We start from the raw sequence: 11,296 nt of genomic DNA, 5'->3' as shown, positions 1-11,296 counted from the left end.
CGGTACCACAAAGTGCAGCCTACGTGACTATAATGTTCTTCAAAAGTTTACATTTCTCTCACAAACCTCATGGTGGCATTAGACTGCATTCAGTCTCACAGACCTGCCTCCACAGATGATTAAAGGTCTGGCTCCACACATTGTTATTGTGGCAAAGGGGAAGAAAATCCTCTGCCTTTTAAATATTTCTTTAAAGCATTCACAGTTGCAGAATGGGAGGACAATGCTATGAGGACGACACAGTCCTGCGAGTAGGACCACACCAATAACTGTTCATTTAAAAAGAACACTGAGTCCTTTTACGACTGACGAAGAAATGAACTGCTGAATCATCATATGTTTGCATAACTTACTTATTACTATAATTGCTTACTTACATGTTTAAGTCCCCCAGTGTTCATTTGTCAGGACAGCAGCCAGATGTTGTGGTGTAAGACAGCACAGAACGCCGCAGTGGGAGACTTGATGGTGCAGTTGGGATGTGAATTTTTCAGCAGGCATGCCAATAGCAACCGTGCCTGGATGACACCATTATGCATGAGAATACAGATGGAACAGTGATTCTAAATGAGCAGCATTCATGTGTGCTAGGTTTGTATTTAGCCTTAAAGCCATCACAGAAAGTCCTTATTCTGATAAACAGGTTTATTTGAGCTTATTGTCTATTTTATTCCACCTGTAAACTGTATTAATTGCATGCCCAGTCATCATGTTTGGATATTTATTAAAAAAAACACATTATAATAGGAGTTATTTATGCACTGAGATTCCTCTCCTTTGCAAATCGCCACCTTATCATTGCCTTATCATCACCTTATCACCGCCTTATCACCGCCTTATCATCACCTTTTCATCACCTTATTAACGCCTTATCACCGCCTTATCACCGCCTTATCATCACCTTATTAACGCCTTATCATCGCCTTATCATCACCTTATCATCACCTTATCCTCACCTTATCATCGCCTTATCATCACCTTATCATCGCCTTATCATCACCTTATCCTCACCTTATCATCACCTTATCATCGCCTTATCCTCACCTTATCCTCACCTTATCATCACCTTATCCTTACCTTATCATCGTCTTATCATCACCTTAACGCCACCCTATCATCGCCTTATCATCACCTTATCATCACCTTATCATCACCGTATCATTGCCTTATCATCGCTGCTTAGTTTTGGTGAATCTTTCCTTGAGTTACTTGTTTTTGGAGTTAAATAAAATTGTGTATCACCCTCTCCCAGCAATTGCACCACTTCATCCTTTACATACTCTGTTGTTTCCTTGTTTTAAAATGTGTATCCTGTTCAAGCTTGGAAGGGGCCTGAGCCCGTCCCAGCATGCATTGAGGTGAAAGGTAGAAGTACCTCATCACAGTATTGTCACACTTTCACATTCAACTAATTTCATCTTGGAGTCTAGGGAATTAATTAATTAATTTCAGCTCCTGCAACTTCTGTATTTTCAGCAAATCTATTGACATTCATTTCAGCTTCTCCCATTTTAGTATTTTCAACAATTCCTTAAAATAAATTCAGCTTTTCTGATGTCTGTATTAACAGCAGTGTTTTAATATTCATTTCTGTATTTACTTTACAATTTTTGAAATTCATTTCAGCTTTTCTCATTTCCGCATTTTCACAGAACAACTCCTGAAGACTGTACGAAGGAAAGTTATTTAGACGCATCTTCTTCCCTCAGACCCCCTCAGAACAACAGCGAAACTCAAACTGGCGCCAGAGGAGAAGTTGAGACTGATTTGAACTAACGGCGAAGTTGGATTTTCCTGAAATGTAATATTACAAATCTGACATACTTTTAATATGATCTGGCTTTATCTCTTTACCCCGTGGCTGCTTGTGTGTATTGGATACCTCATAGTTAAACAAATGGTAGGTGACATAAATGTAGCAACAAAGATAAAGTTTATGTTCATTGCTTCATCTGCTAAGTATCTGGACTGTCAAAAATACTGTAGTTAAAAAGACAGCAACCCATATTAGTTGATATAATGTATTTTTAGTATATAATTGAGATGATGGGTTTTCATTAAGCATGAATTTCTTTCTTACTCAAAATAGCTGTACATCAACATGCTTTTTTAAGATGTCATTATTCCTTAAAAAAATCCCTATACTTAAAAATTTGATTTCAGACTTTAATTATTAACAGCCTGGTTCAAAGCAAAATCAATTTACATAAAGAGATTTTTAAACAATAATTCCGGCATCACAGTGACTGGCAGATCCTGGTTACAGAGTAAACTGATCTGTGGTCTGCTTGTTGTAATGGTGTTTCCTGCCCCCTTGCGGCTGCACGCTGTGCACTCTCCCGTGACAATGAGCCTCAGCCAGGTCAGCTGACAGTCTCTTGGCCATCAGGGCTGTGGTCCTCTTCATGCTGCGGGCCACCTCTATGGCCTGGTCTAGAGTCCTGTTCATTTCCACCTCCTAGAAAACAGTTAGCAAACTTTAAGAATGAGCTCACTATCAAACAAACGTCACGCCACCGACGAACGCCTTGCACACGGGGAGGATCTCTAACATTCCAGGATGGTCGGTGGACATGCTAGTGAAGAGACGAAACATCTCACCGTTGTCCCTCTGCGTCTGCCCGACCCGCTGCCGGCCTTTGAGGGCAGCGATGCCGGAGACGGCGTCCGCTGAAAGTACACATTGCTGGGTAGGAGGGCCGTGTCGGACTGGGTGGAGCGCTTCCTGCGATGGGACGTTGGCCGCAGAAACGGCTCCCTCACGTTGTAGCTGGATTTGAGGACAGATATTCCACTTGAACAGAGCTATACAATCCAATCACATTATGTAGATATGCAAGTAAGTAAAGAGGTGTGTTGATGTGACACATTGCGTTTTACATGGTTTACCTTGCAGGCAGGCTGCTGGAGGAGCCGTAGGCCACCTGGAGAAGGGGAGTCTGAAGAGACGGAGAGGTCAAAGGAGACCACCTCTCTTTGGAGTAAAAACTGTCCACGGCGGCTGTTGATCACAGAAACATATGAGAATCACTACAGTGTATAAACCAACACCATACTGCACATATTTACATCCATAGCTATATGTTTATATATATATATATATATATATATATATATATATATGTATGTTTTTTTTTTTTTTTTTTTTATTAACCACAATGACACAACATGTTGATGAGATAAACATTAGATAACTTACTTTTTGGTCTTTGGTCAGAAGCCTTTCCTCCTTTTAAAATGGAGCGGGTGAGACCCGATGAGCCGTTTCCCGCTGACCCTGAAGGAGCAGAACATACAACAATGAAAATAACATCCCTGAGTAAGTGACATAAATACTACGAAATACAGAATCAAATGGGGGATGAACTGAAATGTTTGACCGCAGCGCCTCATGGTGTTTGTATTGAAACTCAGGTGCAGGGGCCATGCTGCCTCTAATGTTCTCTACGGGTGAACTGGGGATCTCCAACATGATCTCAGAGCCAGCCGTGTCACTACTGTCTGTACCTGAAGAGCGGATGATCAAAACCAAAGTGGGCGATGGAAAAAAATACACGTTGAGACCCACTAAAATATTGCTGTAATGTGCTGGTCAGGCTTTTGTAGTCCAACCTTTGTCCATGTCGGAGGAGATCCAGTCGTCTGTCCTCATCTGACTGGAACTGAGATGGCTCACATTGTGAGATGGCTTCCAGTCACTAGACGTTTGAACGGAATAAATGGTAAGAACAGAACAGGATTTTCTTGGAACCGTCATCTCATATTCAACATCTTTGTACCTCATGGAACATTTTCACTGCATGTGCGTTTGTCAGGTTGTCAACAATTAAAAAAGCTAAATGTCAGCCAGATGTTGAATGAATGCACCTCATCAACGGCCATTATAAATCTGTTCCTCCACTCAGCCCGCGCGATCAGCTCCCTACCTGTAGTCTTCTCCGTGGTGGGTCTTTTTAGACTTGCGCTCCTGACGGTTCTCTCTGTATTTGGAGGTGAGAAAGTCCATCTTGTGTGCTAGATGAGGCAGCTGGACCAAGCCCTCCTCCAGGTCTTTCTTCAGCCGAGATACCTCCGACTGCAAGGCTAGGATAGCCTCACTAAACGCACACGTGAAAACACATACCTGTTCACTGTGGGAAATAGGTGTCTGTGCGTGAGCGTGGCTTTCAGAGACTGCGCTTTGGTTTAAACTCAATACTGAACATAATGTAGTGTTCTGGTGTCCTGAAGCTGCAGAGGTCAACCACCAACACTGCTAGCGCCTTACCTGTTACATGAGCAGGAGTACTGGGGGCTGCCTCTCTCGTCTGCATCCATGGCTGTGATGAGCACAGGGTCAGAAACGGGGTGATGGATCTGGGCGGGCGGGCTGCGTTCAGGTGCTGTTTGATCAGTCGTTTGGAAGTGTTTGTCATTGCGGTAATCAGCAGATAAGATGAGATAAGAAGAGAACTTATTGATGCAGCCAGATGTGCTCACCCTGCAGCCTGACTGAAGGCTCCTTAGCAGTGCTCTCAACCCACCGCTCCACCGCTGCTGCTACGCCACAGGATTGCGTTTGGACAGACGGGTGAGGACTGGCCCATCGCTGGCTGGACAGTGAGGCTGAATGGATGGCTGTCCGCAGGTTGGAGAAGGAGCCTTCACTGTCTGAGCTACTCAAACCAACATTCTGGGGCGGTCCACTGTAGATGAAAGGATTAGGAAGCATCAACAGGAGCTCATTTCATTAAATACCTAAAGAAAAATGCTGTGTATAAAGCTTTGTACCTATCTGTGAGCATTGGTTGAAACGGTCCTGAGGGTGATTGGTTCAAGTAGGAGCTCCCAAAGCCACTGTCGGTCTCTGGACTTACAATCCTCTGCACCACAGAAGAAACAACAACAGTTAAAAGAAAGCAGCCTGAATCCTCCAAGAAAAATTCACAAACATCAGACTAATGTATCTGGAACAGACCTGTGAAACAGACGAGGTGTTGAGCGGAGGATCTAAGAGGAAGTGGCGTCCTGAGTCTCTGGGTGCTTCAGCTGAAGTCGAGACCTCCACAGCCAGACTCACGCACTCACCCGCCTCACATTCACCGAGAGGGTCCAGGACACTTGGAGAAGGAGTTGGAGAACGGTGAGACTTTAGGGAAGTATGACATGGAAAAGCATAGCATGTAAAGCTAAAACTATTCCTGGGAAAGTACTGTAGAAGTTTGCTATTTCTATATTAACAAAAGAACAAGACATACTCTCTACATTATGCAGACATAGCTTGTTTATACTGACAACAGTCAGCACAGCTCTTTTATTCTGTCAGACAGACTTCAATATCACATTACCTGCCGCGCGTCCTCTCCCTTGAGGATAAGCTGCTTCCGCTCAGGTTTGCCAAGATGCTGCTTGGATGTGTCAGCTCTGTCGAGACGGAGATCCTCTCATCTTCCCCTTCCAGAGAGCCCGGTGAGCTCCTGAAGCAGGACAGAGAAACAGCACGGTCACACAGAGACACTCGTGGAACCCGACACGAACACTGTACCTGAAACACTATCAGCCCGGCGGTAAGGCTGAGAGCAGGCCTATTATTCGAGCACAAGCCCACTAGCAAGCACCACTCAAAACCTCAATAGCTATATGAAATAATGACACTGACAAATGCACAGCACTGGTGTACTATTTAATTATAGCAACAAGTGCCTGTTCAGTATATTATTCCCGATATCATAACATAGTAATATTACCTTGAATGGCCGTAGCTGCGTCCAGTACTTTCCAGGAAAGAGTCACTTGTTATGAGATCACTGCTTTGCTGGACAGCTTCATCTCCATGGACCTCAATGGCCTCGACTCGCGCTTCTTTTTCATCGTCTTTTTGTGCCTCCGTCTTATTACCCACGGTGAAAAAAACTGCACTTGGCCCCTAACAAATTGGACCCATTCAGATCATTTGCGGTTGGTGTGATCTTACACTGACACACAGCATTTCTTCCCAGGGAGAATTCATCACATTTCAATGTGCACGGTGTGGATGCTACAGCACGCAGCAGGCTGCACACAGGCTGGATTATACACTAGAAAAGGCTGGAGGATGCTGGCTTGAAAAGCGAGATAACAACATTAATGTATAAAATATGTGGAATGTTTCAAGGTTTGTTGAAAAGGTGACACGACACTGGGTTACTGGCTAAAATGGGTTAGACGAAGGTGAAGAATAGGAATAGTTTGAAAAAGCGGCAATGGTTCTATTATCTAGAAAAAAAGAAGAAATACTAATACTTATTCAGGTGTATTTATTTTAAAAAGATGACGCTAAACTGCATTGCTTGCTTTTAATTTAAAACACTAGTTGGAGGCTTTATTTTGTAAAACAATAACTCTTGTTAAGATATAGTTCCTCAATGGGACTTTTATTTTGAAGGTAAAAACATTGTGGGAGCAGGTTAAAGATAGATCTTAATATTCCATGATAAAAGGCAGAATAAGACAAAAACAAAGATTTAGGGTGAATGTTTCAAGCGTTAAGAGCCTGTGATGAGGCAGAAAGTGCGTCTGTGAGTTGGTTACCTCGTGCAGGGATGGTGGAGGTGAGGATGTGGGCATGGGGAGAGGACAGGGCTTCATCTGCAGCATCTCTTTCATGGGTGTGGGAGTAGAGGATGAATGGGGAGGAGAAATCTGCTCACACACATTTCTCTCTATCATCTCCTTTATGTCCTCAAGTTGCATCCCTATCCTGAATATGTCTCCCTCCACCAGCCTGCACGCAGTTTAACACACACATACACTTCTTACCCATCACGAACGTACGGTGTTCTCAATGTTCTCTTAAAATCTGGAAATTCAAACTCCTTTTTATATTCATATGAGATGTCAAAAACAAATCAAAAACAAATGCTACAGCATTTTAAAAATGATTGTAGGAATATGAAAATGTATTTACATATGTACCGTATAATATGTATGAAAACTGTATTTGTCCCACATAATTGTGGAGGTCTGCATTACCTGCACTAATTCGTTGAGTGATACAATGCTGCACAGGTATAAACACACTCACATCCCCTACACTACACCCCATACAACATGGCACTGACACATTCACACTGGCGAAATGGCGAGGTCTCTTTAACCTGTTTGGGTCAAAGATGCCGGTTTTCCTGGACAGGCCCAAGTAGCTTTGCATCTCCAGAGCTCTGTGCTCTTCCTTTCTACTGATGTACTCTCTTTCCAGTTGGTCCTGAGCCTCCAAAATGCTCCTCAACATCTGACAATGGACATGTTTTACATTCATTGACATGCAAAAGTTAAAAATGTAAATTATATTGCATCTTAAAAATACAAAATGGTAATGTCCTATATTTCCATGTTAGGCGTAAAGAACTACAAATCGGAGAACAATACTCACAACTTGCTGCTCTGCTGTGCTCACCGACATGATGCTCACACTTAATTTAAATTCTTCCACCTGGGAAAAGGAATGGGAGAAGGTCCATGAATGATTTTTTTGCATTTAACGGCAGCCTCTTAACATCTTCTGACGCACCTTCTGCGTGAACTGGCCGATGATGTCTTTCAGCTCTGTGGTCATTCGTTCCCCGTCAGTGGGACCCTCCTCAGGCCGGCTGCAGGGTGTCGAGTTCATCACCTGATTGTTGCTCTGCGGTGTTGTTTCCTGTTTCTCGCCAACGTTTTCTGACAACAAAGCAGGGCTTAACTTTAAAGATTTATTAAGCTAATATTGTGTACTTTATAGCATATGAATCCAAATGGGTTTCCCCTTAATTACCATTCTCCCAAAGCTAAGACAACACACGTATGTCTAACTACAATAAATTGTCATTTGACCCCATTGGTCTCTATGGAAACCGACTGCACTTCACTGCGTAATTCCAAAGTCGCGAAGCAAAGCGCTGACCTGGCATAATATCAGATGTCGGACACAGAGACGTACCTGATGGGGGAAGGTGACGAGCCACAGGTCCGAGATGGCTTCCCTCTACTAAGTTATCCTGATCATCATCACCCTTAAAATAAAGCATTGTTTCTGAGGAGGGTTAAGCCCGTGGAAGGAAATTTATAAGCTTAAACGGGCATTAAAAATATGACTGAAACCTCTTTACTTACGTTGTTTCCTATTCTCATTTGATCAATGCGGTTCTCAGCCTCAGCATATTTAGTTAGTAATTTATCATATTCAGCCTAAGGAATAATGAGACACATGTTAGTCCTATCAACAATGTGCAGCATTGATTGTTCAGGAAGATACAAGCAAAGGAAACCCCAAAAAACTGTCGGTAGTGTGTTTTCTACCTGCAGGTGATGCACCAGTGCTGGAGCAGACCGTTTGTCCTCGTCTTTGAAGACATATGGCTTCACTGAGGGCTGGGCTGAATCCTCCAGGACTCTGTTGATCACCTCTAGTACCCCTGGAGAAGACTGGGCTCTGTGCGTGGTCCTGGGGCTCTGAGGAACTGATCTGGCTGGTCCATTTGGTATTTTGGGGATTTTCACCTTGGGGGAAACCTTGGAGAAGTCAGGTAGGCGGTAATGGACTTGGCCTTGACCGTACTTCATCTCACTGAAGGACCTGGTGCGCACAAGTGGGAAATTCAGAGCCTGTTCGTCCACCTTTTCCTGCTGCTCTTCACATGAGGCACTTGCATCCCTGCTGCACTGTTCTGAACGGATACTTGCAGAGCCGGAGATAATGCTGTCAGCAGCAGCAGTGCAAACAGCAGGGATTTCCCTTGCCTCGTCCTGTAAACTTGATATTTCTGATGCACTTTTCCCATCAGTCCTGTCAGAGCGCTGATTCATCTCAGAATTACAAGGAGGGCTGTCCGACGGGTGGCTATTCATTGTTATGCTGTTGCGTGTTGGAGCCATGCTAAAAACACTGTCATCTGCGCTCTCTAATAGGGACACCTCTGGCAGGGTCTCTGCCTCAATCAGCCTGCAGGGCTGAAGCAGCTCCTCCTGGGAGAAGTGTCGCAGTAACAACAGGTCAATGCCTGAAGGACGAGGACACCATCGGGAAACCTCCCTTGGCTTGGAAGCGTCAACAAAAAGGTTGGTGTTGGCATCCGCTTGTGTCGAAGCCGCTGGTCTCTCAGCATACCGCTCGGCAGAAACCAAGCGTTTGACAACGTCATCTTTACCTCTTGTCTTACATTCAGGCATACCAGTGACATCGGCGCTCATGTCGCCCTCAGAGTTGGCTGTTTGGTTGAAGTAGGCGCTTCCTAGGTCACCATCAAAAGGCAGGTCCTCCTGATCCTCATCACTCGTATGTTGCCCGGACTCCTCATGCTTTAAGGGCGTCTCATCTTGAGTGGTGTTTGGTCTTTGGGCGGACACATGCAACATGCTGCTCTTGGTCCTGCTCTCTACCACACTGTCACTTTGACCGCTGTTGACAATACTGGACGCTGAGGAGGCGTCGCCCAAGGCCGACAGCGCCGCGCTCCCTGCAGGTTAAATGCTAAGTCAGAGGGCGGCTTTGAATCACGCAAAGAGGACACGTCATGAACAACTCGGGAGGATTTAAGGCCTCCGGCGATTGTAACATCAAACTGTTAAATAAGAAAAGTTTTATTTGTTGTGGGTGCATTGGATCAGAGAACGTCATTCACATTTTGCTGCCCTTGCTGTGTCAAATGTAGCAGAAAATACTGCCTCCCATTTAAATATCTCCACTTGCGGCATAAAGACGGAGGCGCTAAAAGGGAGCGATTTAGATGTAAGGTCAAAACAGGTGAAGTAGCGTAGCATGCAACCGAAAGAACACCACATGTATCGTTTTAGCCTTCCCAAAGTTAACAATCCTCTGCAACACTGCCCATATGTAATGACAAAAAGGAACTAAAGCTCACTATTTCCATTGACCAAGTTATTTTCATACCCAAGACTGAAACCATGATGTGTTCTGATTCTCTGAGAAGGACTGCGTCTTATTCTTAAATTCCAACTGCTCTTGTAGCATTACAAATGATTTAGACAGTTTGATAAATAGTACAGGACAGACTAAACAAGCCAGTTCAACAGGACGTTGACTTTGGGACTTACCACTGAGGTGAATGCTCGGCTCGGAGGCAGCAGACTCTGTCGGTGACACACGGAAGGCTAAAGAATTCTCCAAATCACTGAGGTGGAGACTTTCATCCTCACTTAGGTCAACAAAGATGCTCTGCTGAATGCACTTCTCCCAAAGCACAGTGGGCCCGTCCTCGACGCGGCATTCTTCGTCTGAATCCTCTGCATCTCCCTCCATGGATGCTTCGTCTTCACCTGTGGCAAGACAGAAGGTACGAAAAGGCAGATGGAGCACCTGTTCATCACTTAGCAACACAACGTGTAAGCTGACAACACCGGATCAAAACGTGCCCTCCTGTCAATTATTCAACAATCAACGCTCAGGGGTTTGCGTGACAAGTGTGTGCGGTGTTTGTGTGGATAATGTTATGCATGGGTGAGAAAGTGTGAATCAGTCGTAGGAAAAGGTTTAGTTTAAGAGTAGTGATGACACATTATATAACTATCCCATTACAAGGGAAAGTCGTGCATTTTGGGGTTGTATAAATACAAAAATAAATGTAGAGTGTATTGTTTTGAATTCGTAGATGGTAGAGGAAGCTCTTAGTATACTGAACATTTTGAATATTCTGCGTTGTATTACATCATAATTTAAGATATTTCTTAGCCTGTAGTAATAATCTATGAATACAGCTGTCAGATAATGTATTGAAGTAATACCTATCATATGAACTATAGTGGGGGGAGATTTACAAATAGCAGAAAATATAAATACTATATATAGTAAGTTAAGTAAAGGTATCATAAAACTGTATCAAAGTACAGTGGCCTACTTTAGTAAGTGTACAAAGTTTGTGAGTGTGACGTGCATCACAACAAAGAAACATGCTGCTGCAGAGTCTGACTGGAAAAGCAATTTCACATTTCAGTGTCGTTTTAAATCTAAACCCGTCTCACATTGTGCCGGAAGGCGGTAACTTACTCTGAGTTCTGATCCGGTTCTTCTTCACTCCGGCATCGGTGTTAAGTGCATCCGTCCCACAGGCTTTACTCTTGATCGTGACGTCATCTCGCATCTAGCTGCAGCATGCCTGTGTCTTCCTTTCCTGACATATGGCTTCTCGGACAGGTTTAGTGTCCGTAGCATCGTTAATAATGCAGCCCACACGGTCGTGCTGAGCGTCTGGAGCCCGGCTGGCAGTGTTCAGGCGCCGTCTGGTTGCTAGGTAACCTCCACCAAAAGAACCACCGAAGAAGATAGTTTTTGTTATGCTTTTGC

General features: G+C 44.1%; 1 protein-coding gene across 4 annotated transcripts; it reads right to left on the bottom strand.

Moving 5' to 3' along the window:
- Positions 1–2,007: 2,007 nt before the first annotated feature.
- aknad1 (AKNA domain containing 1) lies at positions 2,008–11,248 on the bottom strand. Of its 4 annotated transcripts, none has more exons than XM_040172273.2 (22): positions 11,000–11,248; positions 10,051–10,272; positions 8,296–9,452; positions 8,110–8,184; positions 7,937–8,009; positions 7,529–7,677; positions 7,391–7,450; positions 7,116–7,249; positions 6,550–6,742; positions 5,727–5,905; positions 5,328–5,456; positions 4,958–5,099; positions 4,771–4,862; positions 4,480–4,685; positions 4,268–4,382; positions 3,927–4,130; positions 3,613–3,698; positions 3,373–3,507; positions 3,200–3,277; positions 2,890–3,001; positions 2,602–2,770; positions 2,008–2,458 (listed from the first exon to the last, which is right to left on the bottom strand). In XM_040172273.2, exons 1-22 carry the CDS (start codon positions 11,091–11,093, stop codon positions 2,261–2,263), a joined length of 4,002 nt encoding a protein of 1,333 aa, XP_040028207.2. In that variant the 5' UTR covers positions 11,094–11,248; the 3' UTR covers positions 2,008–2,260. The 4 variants fall into 4 exon arrangements, with proteins under 4 accessions (XP_040028207.2, XP_040028209.2, XP_040028210.2 ...); XM_040172275.2 differs by having other exon boundaries at positions 3,927–4,097; XM_040172276.2 differs by lacking the exon at positions 3,373–3,507.
- Positions 11,249–11,296: the final 48 nt, after the last annotated feature.

Source organism: Gasterosteus aculeatus, chromosome 3 (genome assembly GCF_964276395.1).
Source record: "Gasterosteus aculeatus chromosome 3, fGasAcu3.hap1.1, whole genome shotgun sequence".
NCBI lineage: Eukaryota > Metazoa > Chordata > Actinopteri > Perciformes > Gasterosteidae > Gasterosteus > Gasterosteus aculeatus.
The sequence above is the reverse complement of the archived record's forward strand: the minus strand, read 5'-3'. Positions and strand labels throughout refer to the sequence as shown.

Excerpts from the sequence above, each read along its gene's own strand:
- aknad1 (XM_040172273.2), bottom strand. The coding sequence starts at position 11,093 with ATGCGAGATGACGTCACGATCAAGAGTAAAGCCTGTGGGACGGATGCA. Across the intron at positions 9,453-10,050 it reads GCCGAGCATTCACCTCAGTG|GGAGCGCGGCGCTGTCGGCC; the intron begins GTAAGTCCCAAA and ends TTTAACCTGCAG. Across the intron at positions 5,906-6,549 it reads CTCCACCATCCCTGCACGAG|GGGCCAAGTGCAGTTTTTTT; the intron begins GTAACCAACTCA and ends CCAATTTGTTAG.